General features: G+C 38.2%; 2 protein-coding genes across 4 annotated transcripts in view; one reads left to right on the plus strand and one right to left on the minus strand.

Annotated features, from left to right (window-relative positions):
• The window catches only part of LOC139115444 (uncharacterized), a 55027-nt gene extending 35339 nt beyond the window's left edge, over positions 1 to 19688 (plus strand). The window contains exons 1-5 of one of the 2 annotated variants that reach the window (XM_070677554.1): positions 4255 to 4344; positions 12572 to 12804; positions 16845 to 17141; positions 17617 to 18267; positions 18717 to 19688. In XM_070677554.1, the coding sequence (XP_070533655.1) occupies positions 12798 to 12804; positions 16845 to 17141; positions 17617 to 18267; positions 18717 to 19291 (1530 nt within the window). In that variant the 5' untranslated portion in view covers positions 4255 to 4344; positions 12572 to 12797 and the 3' untranslated portion in view covers positions 19292 to 19688. Of the gene's footprint in view, positions 1 to 4254; positions 4345 to 12571; positions 12805 to 16844; positions 17142 to 17616; positions 18268 to 18716 lie in introns of those variants that run through there. The other variant, XM_070677556.1, reaches the window with a different exon arrangement.
• On the minus strand, positions 2745 to 9425 carry LOC139115442 (uncharacterized). 2 transcript variants are annotated; one of them, XR_011548122.1, is made up of 7 exons: positions 8556 to 9425; positions 7908 to 8198; positions 7208 to 7504; positions 6955 to 7046; positions 6298 to 6679; positions 3499 to 4427; positions 2745 to 3430 (listed from the first exon to the last, which is right to left on the minus strand). XR_011548122.1 is itself a non-coding variant. In XM_070677552.1 (6 exons), exons 1-6 carry the CDS (start codon positions 8830 to 8832, stop codon positions 4162 to 4164), a joined length of 1605 nt encoding a protein of 534 aa, XP_070533653.1. In that variant the 5' UTR covers positions 8833 to 9425; the 3' UTR covers positions 2745 to 4161. The 2 variants fall into 2 exon arrangements, 1 of the variants encoding a protein (XP_070533653.1); XM_070677552.1 differs by having other exon boundaries at positions 2745 to 4427.
• Positions 19689 to 20808: the final 1120 nt, after the last annotated feature.

The following is a 20808-nucleotide window of genomic DNA, read 5'->3' on the forward strand; positions in this document are numbered from 1 at the left end:
AAACTACAAAAACGGCCTCTTCTTCTTCATATCTGGCTATTATCCTTCAATATTACTCTAATGGTCACCTTTCTGCTAGGCAATATGACAAGAGAGATGATTTCATCTTTAGTATTATCAATTTCCGACACCTCATCAGTAATATTCCACTCTCATCAGCTTATGGGGTAAACCTTTCCCAGCTTCTTCGATATGCAAGAGCATGCAGTTCATATGGTGATTTTGTAGAGAGACATAACCATCTCTCTTACAAACTGCTAAATTAAGGTTTAACCAGAGAAAGACTTGTCTCTACATTCAAACGCTTTTTTGGAAGGTATCACAGGCTGGTAGATAAATACAGCATCTCTCTTCCGCAAATGATTGCTTATGGCATCAGCGACTTTGGACCTTAGTTAGTGACCACTACCTATTTGACTTAAAAATTGATATATGGCGGGTACCACATGTGGGGCAGGATGTGTTTACTATTTTCGAAACACCTGACATCACTTCTTGGCCTTTTGGCCAGAGGTCCATATATCTTTCTTTCATGAATTTGACTTTGCTGTATGTACCAGTGCTTTACTGTCTGTTCTGTGCGGTTTTGTGTCTATGTTTATAACTATTGTATTACGAATTTTGACCTAGTGTTATGGATTCCGGATGGGTATGATTACGATTATTTTGGTACAGATGTTGATCTCACAGTGTTGTAAACACAGTATTATTTAAATTAATTGCTAATCTGCATTTACATGATAAATTTTAGTTTTCAGGGTGAATGTCCAGAGGCACCGCATCCAACTTTAAGAAATATGGTACTGGTGATAATCTGTCAGTGTTAGGACAGGATGCAAAAATTTTTAGAAACATCCTATCGATTAATTACTAATTGACTCAGTAAATGACCTTTCGTAATTAGGATGCGGCATACATTGGTTTCATGTTTTCACCACAATGGAACTCATTCTCGGCCATTAAACCCCATCTGTATCGCTGCATTTTTAATCAGAGACCTAATTAATGAACAAGACTCTATCCTCTTCGAGGACTTGTAATTAAAGTGCCCATTAACAAGTGGGGACTGTGTCATCAACGATGATTTGTTTCTCTTGTACCAAAATTTGCATGGTGACCCCTGATTGTTGAGTTTTATTGACAAAAGTTTAAGGTAGTTCATTTAATAGGTGCCAGCTCCCTGTGTAAATGTCTTTTGTTCAGTCATAAACATTTGGCGAAAGTTTCTCATATCTTTAGCAATGCGAGAAATGGGGAATTCAGAACTCGAGTTATTCTTTGTTTTTAGAAAAATGTGGCAGAAACATGAATGAAAACGATCTTGCTATCATGTACATACCCAACTCTAAATGTTCCGTCTTTTGCTTTTTTCTTGATGACGGTTACTCGCGTTTTTGTTTTCATGAGAATGCACATAGACACCTACTCCACTTTCTTCCGTTTAGGTCCTATTGCGTTTCACTAAATTTATATCAACCAGTGAAGCCATTTAGTAAAGAAAATCTTTGCAGGCGTTTGAACAAATTTTAGGCGTGATTTATTTATGTATTTTTCCACATGCATCAACATTTTGTACTTGAGATTTCATTGCCGATTTTCATCTGTGAAGAACTACCTCATAAGTTGTCTGATCTATATCATAGCATTATATTCTCATAATTTGTTCAAGATTTTTGCCTGTTCCATGTGCGGTGGTGTCAAATAAAATCAATTGAGCAATTGTCTTCCTTAATTTTCGTTGGATGCATTTTTCATTGTTACCATAAGAAAAATCGCCCGAGGCAGCAGTAATGCCACGTTATGAAATCTATTCACAGCCGCAGTCCGCCTTTGAAGTATTTTGCATACTTTTACATCGCTTTTAACTCAGCCCTTTGACAATGCAACATCACAGACCAGACTAGTTAAGACGTCTACTCCTCGAGCACTACCTGTATGAACAATGACCATGGCGTCGACCTGCTTGTGCTCTTACGGGTGACATACTTGTACCATCCCTTCAGTACTCTTGACGTATCCCAGTAGTCCATCGGCAAATCCTCTGGGAATTTACCGTTTATAATCCAAGACATTACTTTTTCAGCCTTGCATATGGCTATCTTTCCTCATAGACTTTGCATATTGCATATTTGCATATTGTTCAGTGTAGATTCAGTATGTACGGACAGAAAGTTGTAGCTTGTAAAATCAGTCGTAACCTGCAGAATAGACGTAACTGCTGATTTGTTATACGTGGGTTAATTAATAAAATATGACACTTTCATCAGCAGTACCGACGCTAACTTAGTCGTGTTTACAGTGTCATAGCGAAGACAAAAGTATTTAGCAGTGATAGGCAATCGAAAAAAAGAACTGTCTAAGCCTTTGTAGCCACTGTCTCGCTGTAAATAGAAAAACGTGTGTCCTTTCTCCGTACTTTTATATCTGCAACGCCCAGTGACGGTGGATGCCTGAATTGAAAATCAGGGGTGCAGTCTGCAGAGTCGTTGAAGTTTTTCACCAATCTGGTGGGTAGAAGTCATTGCCGTTATTGAATCATTTCCAAGCACACGATCAGCTACAAAACAGTCATAATTTCACAGTTCTTATATATATGTAAATGATAACAATCTATCATCCACGTAGAATATTTGAAGACGCTACACATAAGCAGGCAATAGTCACAAATTAAAGTTCATTCACCGAACCAAACCAGTAAATAAAAGATCCACTGCATATCCAGTATGCAAATATAAGACCCTGACTTCTGTATGCGCATGTAAGATCACGTGTGTTTAACGGTGCTGTTATTTGATGAGGTAACTGACACCGGCAGTTTATGTCCACTTCCAGTCAACACGACACCTGCCTTGCAAATTTGAGCAATATCCTAGTTGGACAGAAGTTGTCTGAATTTAAGTTTAGCTTGCTCGATTTACCTCCACACACTGAATCTAAACGTAGTGCAATACAACAGTGTTTCGACGTTCGGCACCCAGTCACCTAGTAAAGGCATCGCATTCAAATCCGCTCTCCAAATCCCAATCTTTAAAAAGAGTGGTTCAATAATCGAGCCAAGAAATATTACCACCAATGACTTCGGTGGGAAATGTAAAAAGGCCAGAGAAACAGAATTATTTAATGCTATACAAAGTTAGAATCACACAAATACATGTTTCATATTTAAACCGGTCTGAGACCTAGATTTAATAGCATGCTATTGAATTGAAATAAAACTTGTTTAAGATTGGTCAAACCCACAGAAACATAACTGACAGTCCATTATTGGTATTTTACTCTCAATGGTCCTGTGAAAAGTTGGAACTTTATTACCTGTAGATTGACTTACTGTCTAGCGACTGTAAATATTTGCGAAGGCAAAGTCCTCTGGAACTTTGAGATTGTGGTGTAGTCTACGCACTGGAAACAGTGGCAGAAAGACTCGACATAACTTCAGTTCAACAAATATTAATGGCGATAAATTAACCGATATAGCTTGGTGGTGACAGTGGCAAAGACGTGGTAGCAAAGACGACATTATAGAGGACGTCAGTGATAACAGAGACAGGACATGTCAATTTAAGCCTTTTCTGGTCTATTTGGTGATGTGAAAGAGTACATAAAATTAATGTCAAATGTGGGTGACCCTTGCGATCCCGATGCTAGTTTGTGACCATGCTCATAAATAACCGACGTTGGTCTAGTCGTTTGCAGATAAGATTTCATCAATTCGGCACACAGCCTTAAACAAGAATCGCATTGAAAGTTTAGCACATTTACGAAATTTGACAGGTGTCACCCTACAAAAATTCGTGAACTGGAACAGACGATAATTCCATGAATGCAAAGTAGAGCAAAGGTCTATTAAAACACCGAGCCACCTGCAGATATACATCCCTGCGCCCTATCCGCATAATGCATATCATTAATGCGCACCTTATTGACCTATATGAGTTGCCTGAGTTGGTTAACATTTGGTTATGTATTCGATTATAAAAGCTTGCTAATATGAGTTAGCTAACGTTTGGTTGTGTTCGATAATTAAAGCTAACTGAGTATATCTTATAGGAACAGGACAGCAAAATGTTATTGTGATTAGAATACCTCTCTTTTATAATTCTAATTTCAATTTGCAATCCTACAAGACTTGTACTTGTGTCGTGAAATATGAGCATGGCAGATTTATGTCAGGTCAACAGGTTCTCTAGACCTCTGTGACCTCTTTGATCTCGATAGAATGGACCGTAACATGCACAGCACATATTCATCCCTATCTCTTCCTCCTTGCTGACTTGATGAGGGGCCTTCCTGGATATTACACAGCGGATAAATGTTACTAGCATCAATGTTCGCTGCAAGGGACAGGTATGCAACTTTGTCTTGTATTTCCGCATCATCTTTGAGCTTGTCTATGTTTGTGATAATTCCAAAGACAGGAATTCCTCGCCCTGAAACGAAAGAATTTACATAAAAAAATTACACTGTCGACCTGTTTGTGTGTACATTGGGTGGGTATGAGGCACATGAACCTTGAATATGATGGCGTCTCACCCTTAGTACCTCAACAAAATAACACATAAGAGTGTTTGCTTTTTATAAGAACAGTAGAATTCACGATTGATCAGGTACAACCACGACTCATAACACGCAACTCTAGCTGATTTAAAACGTTCGATAAAGGCTTGCTCGCCGAATTATAAACAATGGCAAAATCATAAAATAATATGACATAAAGTAACAACGTGTCTACCAAAAGGTGTTTAATGTCAGACTCTGAGTTAAAAACATTTCGTGTTTAGTACTACTCAGGGATCCTGCTAGCTTCATAGGCAAATATATACATAGTTATGCCCCTTGAAGCGACAGGATAGAGGATAAGGTGATTAACTACATCCAGGCCTCATCTAGGTGCTGTGAGTTTCATGAAGGAAGTTTGGAGGTCATAAGGCTATGTTGCTAACACCTACAAATCATTTGTGGCCTTTGCCGGGCATCAAATGATGCATTAACGCTTGTGGACTGATATCTAGCTTGGCCCATTTCCTGACCTGAAAAAGGTCTCAAAATCTACTAACGTTGTAAATGCATTTTTACCTTGAGGAGCTTCCAATATTAATATCAATGTCACTGACTATAATTCTTGTGTAAATGAGAGTAATTTGCTAAACGTTTTGAGCGAATGAAAGACAAATTGTATATTTTGTTCAAATGGCAAATGTGTCGCCATGTTGCAACGGTTAAAGGTCAGAGGAAAAGATCAAGCAAAAGACTGTAAATGTCAGAAGACAATGCCAGTGGTTGGTTGACATACTTAGTCCTCCAGTGACGTAGTGTTTTGACCTGCAGTTTATCGCTGAGGTTATTGTAGCTTGCGCGCATTGAAACGTAAATGATTACTCTCAAACTTTTACAATATTCATGTGGCCTTCCACTTGCGGGAGCTCACGACTTAGTTTTGTGAAACAAGAGGAATTTTATTCGCTCCCCAATAGAGATAACATAGGGGTGGCGGCCATTTTGTCTTTTATTTATCGGTACACTTTGGTTGATTTGATTCTGTAGTAAAATTTAAAATTTGTACAGTGACTGCAAACGATTTAATTTTTAGGAATTTCATTGTCGAGGCGAACTCCATGTGTAAATATCTTCTACTCAGTCGTAAACATTTGGCTAAACGTTCGCGTATCTTTAGCAATGCCAGAAATGGAGAACTCAGAATTCGATTTATTCTTTGTTTAAAGAAAAATGTGACAGAACCGAAAATGAAAACGAGCTTCGTATCATGTACACATAACTCTAAATGTTTCGTCTTTTGCCTTTTTCTTGGTGATCGACATTCTAGTTTCTTTATGTTTATTTTGCATTCATTAGAATGCAATAGTCGCCTCCTTAGTTTTCTTCCCTTCAGGTCCTATCGTGTTTCATTGAATTTACATCACCCAGTGAAACCGTTTAGTAAACAAGTTTCCGGTGTTTGAACAAATGTCAGCGTGATTTATTATGCATTTTATTTTCACAGGCATCAACATTTTGTTGTTGAGATTTCATTACCAATTTCAATCTCTGACGACTACCTCATAAGTTGTCAGAGCTATATCACAACATAGGCATTCTCATAATTTGTTCAAGATTTTTACCGCTTCCATGTGCGGTGATGTCAAATAAAAACCGACAGAGCAACTGTCTTCCTTAATTTTCGCTGGAAGCATTTTATTGTTGCCATACAAAAAATCGCCCGAGATTGCAGTAAGCCAAGTTATGAAATCTATTCACAGCCGCAGTCCGCCTTTGAAGCGTTTTAAATCGTGTTTTACTTACCCTTTGACAATGCAACATCACAGACCAGACGGGTTAGGACGTCTACTTCTGGCGCATAACCTCTATGAACAATGACCACGGCGTCGACCTTGCCTATGCTCTTACGGGTGACATACTTGTACCATCCCTGCAATACATTTGACTTGTCCCAGTAGTTCGTCGGCAAATCCTCGGGGAATCTTCCGTCTATTATCCAAGATATTACCTTTTCCAGCCTTTCCCGTCCATCTGACTTTTCTCCTGATGGCAAACCACCACCAGGAACATCAATAAGGTGAAATAATTTGTCTCGAATCTTAAAGGTGTGGGGTGAAACCACATGTGTGCCAGTGGCTTCTCCTCCGGAGGTTTCTGCAATGGAGTCTTGAACACCAGGAAATGCCTAGATTGGGAATAACATAAATTGACTGTGCATTAATCACATTATTGGCATTATCGTGACCTATTATGCGATTTCTATCTAATTCAGAATCGGTTTGTTGATTGTTTCCACATCTGCTCTCCTTATCCTTAATTCTGCCTCAAATGACATATTGTGGACTTCAAAATGTAGTTTTTTGGTATGACGTGATTCACGCGAGTATTAAAAATTCCATGTAAATCGTGTTCATCAAGAGCAATATCGTATAGAATGTGATATGGGTATTTGTTATTTACCCGTGCTATGGTATTGATTGTTGATGTCTTTCCGTGTCCAACTGCGCCGAATATTGCTATCTTCTGGCCCGCACAAAGTTCAGCTAACTCGTCTGAAAAGTGGGTCATATTCATATCGATGGTCAGATCAATAGTATGTAGGGAGTAAACGGAACTCATCAATGGGTAAAGTCAGTGATTACATAGGTCGGAAAAAACAAACATGTTATTTTGAGTTCGCTACTTCAGATGATGTCGCATTTTGCAAACTCACCTTTTGATGGAGGTTGCTTCCTATCTAGTATGTCGAATGTAAGCTCACGTTCCGTCACTTTTCCAAGTTTCTGTGACGGATTCAAGGCTTCAACATATGCCCCCCTTTGTGTTGTTGAGGGGGACAGAACAATCTCCTTTGACGGGTTGGAAAGTGAATGCCTTGTGTCGGGCGACAATCCAAATTTGTCGCTGTTTCGCTTAATTAGCTCAACGAACATGTACACCGTGTCGTTCTCCCAGCATTCAAGCGGAACTATGGTTGGGGATTTCCGAAATCTGACTGATATATTTATGCCTGTAAAACAAAGAAGATGGCAGTATTTATGCAACTGGAGATATATATTTTAAAGATGCAGCTTTGTTACACAGCGAAACAGACTGGATTTCAAAATACACTCTAATAAAACTCAACACCTAACCAGAAAAACCTGTTCAAAGAAAAGCGAAATTTATATTCAGGACTTTCATTGAGTTTTATTATACACAAAACCACATTAGTTCATTCAAAGTCAAATTGAAATTTCATCTGGCAGCCATCAGTCACCGACTTCGATAACTCGATAGGTAAAGTGCAAACGATTAAAATAAACAAAGTCAAAGAGCATATTAAGTGAAATTTGCCCCAGACAAATAATAATTAGAGAATTTTGCATCCGCTTAATTTCTGTCTTTTCTTGTCTTACATTTGGGGTACTCACGCTTTCCACGCCTTTTCATATCCAATGTCACGATTTCAAACTCTATAATGTCCTGAGTCAATTCTGCGATGGAAATCACGGGAGATATCGGTTCATATGCATCAGCTATCTTTCTCAACAGCCTAATTTCATTTCCTGGAGCTCTGATGGTTTGTAGGTCCTCTTCGGACAAGTGAAAGTTATCAAGATTTTCGAGAACAACCTCCACCAGATCACAAGCATCTTTTGAACTCTCGATTTCAAACTTCGTCGGGTTCACTGAATCTATGTATTTTACAAGAAGTTTGGTGTCTGTAAAGCAATTTTACAATAATAGCAACGATAAAACTTTTGCTATAATTACCAAACAAACGATCGAGTAAAATCCATTAGAAATTGCTTCCTTTTAACAAGAAGTTGGAACAATCTGTAATCATCAAATGGCAAATCGTGAAACTTGTACGATTTCACTCAAGGTTCTGTCAGCATAGCTTGGAATATTTTATGATAATACGTTTTAGTTATGCAGAATACCAGTATCCATACTGTGGCTACATCAAGATCAGTCATTACAACTCATCTGTTACGAAAAAAGGGGAAAACATAAACAGCTATTACATACCGAAGATAAAGCCTGTTCGATTAAACAATAGAGGTACATGTACTTACATTCTGTATCGAATTCGACTTCAAAGCCTTTACGTCTCAGAACTCCTATCTCATCACCGAAATGTAACAATGCTTTACTTCCGTCTTCTCTGCAACTGAACATCTTTAGTGTAGTGAACCTGATATTTCTTTCGTCGAGATCGAATAGATTCGCCTGGCGTTTTATATCCTTTGCAAGGTCAAATATCGTGTCTGAAGTTTTGCACTTGAATGGTAGAGCATTACCGTTCCCGCGAGCATATCTAACCATAACGGTAACAGACTCACCGGACGACATTTTGTCATCGTATACACTTTCAATTTGTACATAGGCAAACTACTTCGGGAGATTACTTCGAGGGAGGTCACTGATACATTTGTGTTCGGTTTATGTTAAGACGATGACGTGAGAGGAACATGCGCAAGGATACGTTGCGATTCGGTCATCATAGACATATTGTAAAGTGAAAGGTATTATGGTATGCAATTTGAGCGATGCGAGAGTAAAACTCATTATGGCTTCTTATGATGAAGGCATTTTGTAAAGGCCAAAGAATTCTTTGAAAACAATATTCCTCCTCGACACGCCATGCAAAGCAATCGGAACAGCGTTCATAATTCGCATGGTACCAATATGACCGATGTAACCATTGTAACCAAGATACGCTGGTAATTAATGAAAGTTGAATTGAGTCAGTTACAATGTGTTTTATAAACTATGCTGTGATCCAGCTAGATGAGTGTATGAAATAGATTGTTTGTAAAGAAGAAAGCCACATAAGCGACGTTCAGACGGCCCCGTTAACAGTACGAAACATCATTGACTTTAAACTGTTAAATGTCATGCCATCGATATGTGTGGTAAGATTTATGGGAATCGACTGATCATTCTGAGCATACCTAATCCTTGAACAAACATTTGTTCCGAATAAATAACAGCAGCTACAAAAAAAACAACAACAATCATCATCTTCATCATCATCATCATTATCATCATCACCATCATAACAACCACCACAACCATGACCATCATCATACAGTGCAAATTTCTCAGGATGGTTCAAAGTTTATATATCTCAGCAGCTACATTTATATGGACGTTTTTTAATTTGAAAGTATACCTAAAAAGATATGTACGTATCCGAGCTCACTTATGACACCTTGGAAACGTTTGCAGTCAGATTAGTCGTTCCAAAATGACTCTAACTCCATAAACAATAAAATTGTATCAGCGACTGGAACGCTTTCCTCCCGCGCTAATTGAGGCCCAAAATAGACAGTATACTTTCAGAGATAACGTTTTTGTTTGTAATTGATGAAAGGGATTCGAGTTAAGCATTGAACTTTGGTAAAAATCTAAATGATCTAGTTTTAAACTATATTGATACATTTGAATCAATTAACATAATAATAGATACAGCCACGAATTTTCCTTTTTACAAGTTTATATTTTATTGATTTTTATCTTCAATTATATACTTTATGTGTTGACTGAGAGGCTACATAGTCGGCACTAATACAATCATCGATGTATTTTCAATGAACACTAGTCTGCAACAGCATCCACAATGATATGTGGCTGTATCAAACCTAATTCCTCTCCAAGTCTTGGCTTATTTATCGTTACGTGCCCTCATCATCTTCTTTTGGGGACAGGCTTTCTTGGCTGACGGTTTCATATCATGAGACTAAATTGCAATCTTACGTATCGTAAAGACGGGAATACAACATAAAATTATCTCTCTATCAATAACTTTCACTTAGGGAGCATTCGTTATTTACGGGGAGGGGGGGGCGGTGGAATTTGAGCGACAAATGAAACGTAAAAAGCGACCCCCCTCCAAATCAATTTTCTAAAATTTGACCCCCCTCAATTCATCAATTGTAAAATGTGACACCCCCCCCCCCATGAAAAAAAAATTTCATCAGATTTGATTCATTAACCCTTCGCACCCTGTGGCCCAGGGCTGAAAAAGTTTCCTCACATACTAGAGAATCAACATTTTGGTGAAATGCCAAAATCAAATTTTTGCACACACATGAACTTGTAATCGCTGTAGTCTAATCAAGTACACTAATATCAATAATCAAGAGTACATAAATACACAGATTTAGCTGGTTTTGTATTTAAAATAAATTATTCATAGCTTCTGTCTCATAGATTATGTATGGAGGACCTGTGTATTTTCTATTTTGCCTGGCAGTTCTTGTGTGTTATCACAGTATACCTAGGGAGTCCAAGACGGGAACTTTCCAGAAAGTGTTTTACGTTGCATGCTGCACTGGCACTGGAAGGTTTGAGTGTCAGCGTGTGCTTTTTAAGTCAGATATTTCTCTATTTTGAGTCTTACTCAAGTCAGCAGATATGTAAAGAAACGGTGAGTGGCAGAGATCGAATTTTGTGCGGATCGGACAGTTTATTTAAACCCTACGCCATGCTCTACTTTAGTCGATGGAACGAACATTGCTCACACAAGTGAAAGCCGTGCCGTATATTTGCAATATACACACAGCTGAGATGATAATATCACCACAAGTTGAAAGCTGATCTTTCTGCAGCAAATTGTGTGTTAACTGTGAACTTTATTCCGTTTATGAGTTCAGTCAGATGTCTGAAATTGTCATGAGAACATTATTTATGATCGTTCCACTGAACTTTTGTCGATGCGCGGAGTTAGCAGAGTAAGACTTCAGATTAGTTCGGCATGTACCGACCGGAAGTAAACGAAAGATCTAAGATGGCTGCTCCCGTGGTAGCTGAACTGGACGCTGGTTAGCAGTGAATTGCGTGTGTTGTCGCCGACTTTCATGTGCAGACATTACACGGAACTTACAATTGTGCTCATCATCGAACATTAGTTAAAGTCGCGTGTGAACTATTTGTGTTTCCCACCTGCGTGGTCAAGTCTGTGGTACCTCTGCGGTACCGTTAAGTTTTCCATAGAAATTGTTAAGCAAATTTAGAAAGGGTTTGAACAGAGTTTTGTTCTGAAAGTGTGTGCTCGACTCCTGCCGTCGGGAGGTCGATCAGTACGGTAACTGCTACCATGGAGTAATATTTATAGTTTGGGTACGGTTTTACTATTTTATATGTAGACCCCGATATTTGACACAATATAGTAATATACAGAAGTTGTTTGTTACATTATATGACTGTGTGTTGGTTCCTCATTTCATGCCCCATGCTGTGTAGCCCTGCGTACAGGTGTGTGCACGTGTGTTCCAGCATTATATGGCCTCTACCAAAGCCCTGCAATGGTCTTTGAACAGACTTGAGGTCTCTGCGGCCTGGATCTGGACCGCAATGAAGACTAAAGGGTCTTTTTGGCCGAAATTCTGCTCTATTGGGGCAAAATTCTTTCCCTGCCTACCTTTACCTCCTAACCAATCCCAGTAAAGATGCGATTGACTTCTCCTAACGTCCAAAACCACTCATTTTCTGAAACATAACATACTCGACAAGTTGTTTACCCATGGCGATCCCCATTTTGAATCTCGCTGCAGAGACCCCAGTTATCTCCACAGACCGTTGCAGGGCTGTGGTGGAGGCCATATACGCCAGGAACACACAGACCTGTACTCAGGGCTACATGCTCTGTTGCTGCTCTAGAGAGGTTAACGCCAGTCTCGGACTTGTTGGCCCTGCTAGAGAAATAAATTTGGCCGAGCTTCAGTCGGTTATTATTCTGCCGTCTCGAAACATCGGTTACACAAGCAACATTTCGGTGAAATTCCAAGTCAATTTTGTTTTCCATAACTCGATACAAACCTTTGTAAAATTTGACCCCCCCTTCAATCATTGATTGTAAAATTTGACCCCCCCCCTGAAAAGCCGTTTTTGTAAAAGTCAACCCCCCCCTGATTTCCACCGACCCCCCCCCCTCCCGTAAATAACGAATGCTCCCTTAGAACAAGATATCGGTTCTGACACTCTTCAGGGAAATCCATACAATTTTTGTATTTTAAACCCTCGGCGTCCATGGCAAGACCGTTGGTATGTTAAGAAATAACATTAACTACGTACATGTTTTTTACAGCGAGTCTCCACTATTCATTTTGATCAACTGAAAGAGCAAACTCCAGTCTACAAACGCCTGAATGCGTTCCATTCACAAAGAAGGTCAAAGTGCAAAGTTCAGAGACGCTTAAACTCCTCGTTGTTGCCGCCATCGCTACCTAGCTCGGCCGACTGTCGGTGTGATCTTCGGTCTGGATACGTTATCGTTGTAAAGCCAGCTCAAATTCGGTCCTCTTGACGTGCAGATGTCTGGTGAGTTTCAATTTCTTGTTCTTTATACTATGTGGAGTCTCGACTAAGAACAACAGAGCGAGCACAGGCGGTTACTTCCTGTTTGTGTTGTGGCAATGGCATGGCTGCTTCGCGCGCTGTATAACTGACCTGTTCAGCGGCAGCGACCGCTTTGCTTCTTCGCCTTGGGCAATGCAGTTGCGAAGAGATATGCAGGGCATTGTGCAAATTGTTAAACTGTGTCTCAATTTATGTGAAGATACTGAAGGTATACTATATTTCGCTCGAACAGCCATGGACCTGTCGTGAATCAGACAAATGCGCGGCATTACGTAGATCCGTTACTTCTTTAGCGCGGTCACCTTGTGGCAGTCAAAGGTCCTCTATAGTACAGACACCGCTCTAATTCGATCAAAGGCTACGTGTAAATACTCCAGTATTCGTACAAAACCTATGTATGACAGTAAGAATATCCCACTTCAAATGATCTTTGACAAAACCGCTTAGACTGGGAATAGAGAAATAAGTCTATTTTAATCTCATGTTATATCTGCATTTACAGGGCACAATTTTACTAGTCTAGCGTAGGCCATAGTTTTACCGTGTCGCCAATAGGTAATTTAACTAATTATGTCAAAGTCGCCAGGCACATACCACCGTCTGCAGGTTGTTTCGGTACAGATTAATTAATAAAATAATCAGACATAAATTGAAGATGCTAACGTGTTCAGTATATATTGCATTTGTCTGTAAATTTAAACTTTTACCACATGTTACAGCTTAATTGAAAGTGTTAAGATGAACATCATTAACAATATGTACCACAGATATGTAATTACCTGAAATAAAATACTTGATTTCTTTTACTTTTGCCATTCACTACTTTATATAGCAAGTGTAAATTGGTTTTGGTCAAGTCTTTCAAGCTTTAGGCATAAATGCCAAACTGTGAAAGCTCATTAGAAATAGAGATATAAAACTTAGCTGACATGAAAATGCAAAATATATTTTACTTATAGAACATATTGTCCGATCAATATAAATAGCAAGTTTCATATACTTTTTTAGAGTCCTTTAAGTCTTATATCCCTAATTGGCAAAGTTAGATAATATGCAAATTTGTAACTTGCTGATGTAAAAATGCCAAACGGCTGTCATTAATATTTTATCATATTTCTTCAATTTACATATAATGCTTAATCAACTTTGATGAAGTCAATCAAGGTATATCCCTGATTATAAAAGTTATGCAATTAATAATAAGATGTTTTACAAAATCGGAACTGACTTTTGGTAAAATTATATCATACTATCTGCAATACACATAGCAAGATTCGTCTCCTTTGGGCAAGTCAATCCAGACATAAGCTTACGTGACGAAAGTTCGTTAAATACCTAAATAAGTAATTTGATAAAACAAAAAATGCTAAATGACTTTAAGAATGTCATAACGTAGTATCTTCAATGCACATAGCACATTATGTCAAATTTGATTAAGCCAATTCAGGTATATCTTTAGTTAGGAAAGTTCAATGTATATGCAAACCATCAATAAGATGTTCTAAAAAAATCTAAACCAACCTTTGTTAGTATAGTATTTTCCTTGTTTACAGTTAGTTTCGACAACTTTGGTCAAAGCAATCAAGATGCTGTGTGTACATCTGAGATACTATGGTTTAACATTACTGACTGAAAGTCAATCATTAACTTTTTTTCAGCCAGTTCGTCTTCAAACACCTGATTTTGTGTCAGATGGGAGCTAAACATCAGGGTTAGCTCACCAAAGTGTCCGAACGCATAATCTAAGCACTCCAGAATGGTGATTTTAGTGACTCGAAGAAATTGAATTTATTTTCATTTTAATGTTATTTTTTGTCAGTATCACAATTACTAGGCATCAGTGTTTTGCATATTGCGATTTTGACGTCATCACTTTTTGGTTGTATACCACTTATAACTTTTTGCTTAACACTGCAAATAATAGTATTTATGCCATTTTTGGATAGTGTAACAACTAATGACCCACCTAGTTGATGCTGGGGAGGCCACTGCCACTGATGTGTAACATTGGAAATGCACAAACAAGACAAACAAATGAGCCCATGCTAGTTACAGTTCAGGGACTCTAAATGAGATATGAAATATTATTCACTTCGTTAATTGCTTGAATTTTTATGATGTACGTTTTTGTGAAATCGTCAATGATTGTTGTTCACAGTTTCATTTACAAAATCAATGAAATATTGCACTTTATACATATTGAGTGATGAACAACTTTATATATATTAAAACAAAAGTTTTTTTTTTATTATTAACTTTATCTTTTCTTAAATTCTCCCAATAGCGCAACACATACACCAAAAGTAATGCCACTCCCAACCTTCGTCTTGAGGTCACCTCCATATAGTGCTCACTTTATCTTAGTCGAAATTATGTGACCATTCACAGGTTTTAGTGTAACTCCTTCACAACTCTAAATCTTCACTTGGTAATGGTAGACTTCAAGTCAAATGGTTTTCTTATCTTTAATTAAAAAGAAGAGTTAAGACAACACTTTTCAGGCGAAAATGACAGTGTATGAGGCATCGTTAGAAAAGGCGTGGTTTACATAAAACTAGCAAAGGGATTGCGAATTAATTAAATGTTAAAATGCACAAGATATATGCAGCAAATAACACATTAAAATACTAGACTTCGCCAATGACAATCTTAGTGCGATGAACATTTTGTTTTTACGTCGTCTGTTCTAATCTCTTGTTTACATTTAAACAACTGTAACAATAAGACTCGTTCGTACAATATTTCAAAATGTGCTGCAATTCAAAATGCAATCTTGAAAAATACACACAGAGCAACTCTGCTCTGAGAATAGATTATATTTATTCAAGTGTATATAAATCCAAATAGTCATTCACATAAACGGTAATCATTCAGAAAAAGTCATCACCACTTGGTTGTTGACATTTTTGTGACAAAGTAAGCTCATAAAGAAAATCATGTATATTGAAAAATTCTGTCAAACTATTTTGCTATCGTCAAGCTGACGTTAATGAAGTTTAACCTGATAACAAACTCACTGGACGTAGATTAGCGTTTTCCATCACAGCTTTCATTTTGGGGCAACTTTGACACTTTTAAAGGGCTGTTTTTTCGAAGTACGCTGTGAGCCCTCGTATAATAAGTCCATGCCTGTAACAGGGTCTGGTCATTACCTGTAGCAGTCCGTAAGAAATAACATCTTCTACAGGACCTGTAAAATTGGTCAGATATCAGGGGTGTATGAACAGGTCTGTATCAGGCCAGGCGTTAAGGAATGGATACAGTGATGTAATTTCTGAGTGTATCCAGTGCCGTGACCACATGACCGAAATACTGGTGTATAAAAAGTGGTGTGTCAGTATTGAATTTACAGGGCCTGTTACACGATCTGAAAATTTGTCAGGGGTGTATATTATCAAAAAATGGGCCAATTTTGATGACAGAAATGAATATAGGCATAATTGTGTGCATATTAAAAAATATAGACCCTGTTAAAGGTCTCTATTCACATTGTTGTATAAAGTCCTATGAAAACAGCGATGGAGCAGGCCGAAATTTCAGTCCAGTCACATCACTGTGTTTACACCACTCTAATATAGCCATGTCATCCTAGCACTGGCCACAGACCTGTAAATCAGCCCCTGTCAAAGCAATGCGACGTCTTTGCTAACACAGATCTGCACCACCGGGTTGTGTCAGAATCTGTACAGGGCCTGTCACAGGGGCAAATGTTTGTTTGTTTGTTTGTTTTGCTGTTTACCTGAAATTCTTTGTCATCTTTCTGTCGTAATAAGTGTTGTTATCCTTAAGATTCCCAATTACTTACAGAGGAAATAAGTTCATCGGCCTTTGAACTTTGAACTCTGACCAAAGTCTCCTGTGTACCCCTTAGGTCATTCAAGCCTTCACAGTTTCTGTTTGTTAGGGAAAACAATCATACAATTAACAAGCAACAACTGCTACAGCACAAACGACACATATCGCAAAGCTTATCTAAAATTCTGTGATGAAATCACTTTTAGAAACAAACACCAAGAGGAAAGTGCTGATATTTTCGAAACTCGAGTCTTTTCGAAGAGCTGCACAGGACGTTCGACACCTTATTGAGAACATTTTCGAAAATGACCAAAGCTTTGAAATAACAAGCGATGTCAAAAGAAATCGGACTGCAGAAGACGATGATTCGAATACAGTTACGGCTGTGGTGGTTATTGATGCTAGACAAACCAGAACGCTGATAACGCCAGAAAGAAGAGATAGAAATGTGGACCACTGGGACGAACTGCACATGCTCAGTACAACAGTTACCAATCCAAGAGGTAAATGTAATAATACTCATATGAACAATCAGAACAGGGGCGTAATGATAGACAGACAGACAGACAGACAGACAGACAGACATAGGCAGATAGACAGACAGATAGATAGATAGATAGATATAGATAGATAGATAGATAGATAGATGAGTATGCTTTATTTGTTTGTATACTTATATGACCCAGTCCGCCAACGCTTCGTGTGAGACTCTTCTTCAATGTTTGCTGTTAATTTTCTCGATATGCAAAGAACCCAGCAGCATATTATCTCTTGTAGATGCATTTCAATTTTTACATATGACTCATCATTCTTGATGTATAAAATGTTTTGCTCTCTCTGATCATGGTTCAAATTAATTTCAATCACAAAAATATTAATTTGCTCTACTTGTATATAAGTTGGTGCATAATCGAACACTTTAAACAGAAATAAAGGCATGGAGCAAATGTTAATAAGGCCATGCACATTTTTTCACAGATTCAATTTTGCTAGTCATTTATGGCGATGAACGGTCTCGAGAGCTAAACAACAGCGACCTTGTAGCCCCTACCTGGCTAACTACGTGGAGGTACAATGACGAAATCGCCTTCTCCCTCACCTGTAACCAGCGATGCTTCAGTATATGGGACAATTTTAACGAAAGCCAGGTCATGGCTATTCGAACCTTCATCGAAGGCGAACGACGTTGCACGGTTGAGTACTTTCGGGAGATAACGGACTTTGATGCGGCGAAATGTGGAAAGGTATCACTTTCATCCCAGGATATCAATGTGCTCGTCATTGGTGAAGGACCACTGACAGACAAACATTATACACAGCTCCCTGACGGAGTAGACACATCAGTCATAAAGATAACAAAGTACACTGATTTCAACTACAATATTGCAAGGAACGGTAAACAACGTGCACTCATCATACACCAAATTGAAGGAGTTACAAGTACGCATCTGGCAGACAGCTCGTGTCTACTAGAAATTCTTAGCAATTGGACCGAAAGGAAATCACTTCCACGTCGCACGAACTCTGTTGAAATTAACCTCGTTGTCATCTCCGCCCACTGCAGAGAATGTGTGGATAAGATAAGTGAGATGCAGAGTTTGATCAAAGAAAAATTAAAGATAATGCAAGGTAAGAGAGGTTTTTCCAATAATCGTTTATGCTTATCATAATCTTCAAACATCTTATATCTTTCTTTCATGAATTTGACTTTGTTGTGTGTACCGGTGCTTTACTGTCTGTTCTGTGCTGTTTTGCGTCTATGTTTATAACTATGCAGTGTATTACGAATTTTGACCTAGTGTTATGGATTACGGATAGGTATGATTGCAATTATCTTATTAAGTATTCACAAGCTATGAAACGATCATAAATGGTCTTGCGTGCCTTTTTACATGGAACAAATTACAATGAAACAGCACAACTTTTTAGATTTTATTTCTGAAAACAAATTCCTAAACTTTGCGTTTTTCCCCAGAGAATCTGGTAATATTTAGTGTCGATTTTTGAGAGTGATTCTAGTGTTGTACAGTTCTGATGCCAGCGCCTAACTATTGCGTTTTTCTGTTGTCTTTCTACAGAAAAGTGTCGATATGTAATAAAAGGTGAAATCCTCCCAACAGTGTCAAATCAAGTAACCCTGTGCTTCACCAGGTACATGTGTGAACACGGAAATGCTAGAACGTATCTGTACCGTCTGTACATCATGTCATGGTTATCAAAAGTCTTGTCGTTATCGCTTCTCCGTCCTAGTGCCCCTTCGCTAAGCCTAGTAGCTCTCATGTGCCTCCATGAACTTGGAAGATGTGTGCGTTACCTATCAAATAACAACGACTTTCATCAAATCCCACCGCTGCCTGATCTTAATCGCGTATTAAATCCACATTTTTCACCTCGGTCAGGACGACTTATGCCTTGCATTATTGATCTGTTGAAATTTGACAAATTTTGGAGAAAGGTGTTGCCTTTCCTGTGTAAAGTACTAGTCTTTTTAAAAAGAATGCTAGTGATAGTATGGTTGTATAAAAACCTTTCTTTGCTTCGAACAAAAATGTCAAATGAACACGCAGATCGGAATAGTCTCTTGACAATCATGTCACCCGTCTTTCTGAAATTTGGCATTTGTTGCTTTCGAAGAATTGTGAAGCGTAAGTAATAGTGTTATATTAAGACTCTTAACATTTTGACAGAAAATAAATCTAGAGGTTTTGTTGATGGTAGTAATATGGAGAAGCTAAACTCAGGTCGAGTTACACAGGTGCGTAGGCAAATACCTCGCAGCAGTATTTTATTGGTTTATATATTTGATCTTACAGACAAAATTATGTGCAATGTTAGATGAAGAGCGTCTGAGGTTAATGATGTGTGAAACGTTATATAAATTCAAAGACGTAATGCTAAAATAGGCATGCGTCAGATTTTCAAGCTATAAAACCCGATAATTTCAAGGTCTATTTTTATATGTCATCCGTTTACTAATTTACTGCATACCACGATTTCATTAAAATTAAACTCGAAGAAATATATAATAAATATGTATAAATATTGATAAACATTTTGCTTTCATTGATTCTGTTAAGTTTATGAATTATGTACGGTGCCAAGTGTGTGTGTGTGTGTGTGTGTGTGTGTGTGTGTGTGTGTGTGTGTGTGTGTGGATGCTTCATGAACCTTGCAGCGTGGGTCGGGACTTAGCAGGGCGGTTTTGACAAGGATGTCGTCGATAGGTGCCGTAAAATGTGAGTTCAAATCCGATCGTTAATTTACTTGATTGAGAAAAGTCCTCATGTCACTGAGAGAAAAGTCAGATTGATCACAGCACACCACAAACCAAAAAAAATTGGTATCCATGTAGGGGAACTCAAAATTAAAAAAAACATGAACTCAACTTGCCAGGATATTGTCATCGTTCGTGTTCCGGAAAACATATATCCTTATCGTTTTCCTCTGCTCCCGTGAGTACATAACGTAAAGATTCAAAGTATTTAGCTCTGCTGTCACAAACTTTTGTGCGCACTTAGTGTGAAATATTATTGTTGGCCGATTCAAAGCCGGACTACACTTCAGTCGTCAATTGCCTTACAGAGGCTGTGTTGACAAGCTGAAACTTGTGAAACGCGAGTTTTGGAAAAGAACAGAGACAATACTTTTCATTTCATGTCGAAAAGTGCATCTACAGTTTCATTTGTTCATATGGGTCCACTGACTCAGTTGTAACAGGTTTGACCTGTCATTTTTTCGGCCATGATTACATGTAAATGGCCCCTGTAATCATCAGATGCATGCCAATTAAAGCATAGGAATAGATACTGGTTAATCTTCGTCAACCCAGTCACCAAAACATATTTCTCGAGTCAAGCAGATTATTGCTAGAATACCATAACCATAGCTTAATTTGTGGTTTTTAATTGAAGGTGACTTCACTCACTCACTCGCAAGAACATCATGATGTTCTTGCTATGTTCCAAGTATGGAGGTCAGTGTCATTAATGATATCTGTCCAAAAAGAATGAAACAAAAGAGACTAAGAAGTCACTAATTCTCTCAATTTTAAAGCGAAAGAGTCTCAGCTTGTAGATATAGATCAGATCTAATTTAATGCTTCACAAGTTTGTTCAACTCTGGACCTTGACTGGTATCTATGAATCGGGGAAAGTTAAAGGCCATTTGAAC

Source organism: Ptychodera flava, chromosome 17, assembly GCF_041260155.1.
Source record: "Ptychodera flava strain L36383 chromosome 17, AS_Pfla_20210202, whole genome shotgun sequence".
NCBI classification, from domain to species: domain Eukaryota; kingdom Metazoa; phylum Hemichordata; class Enteropneusta; family Ptychoderidae; genus Ptychodera; species Ptychodera flava.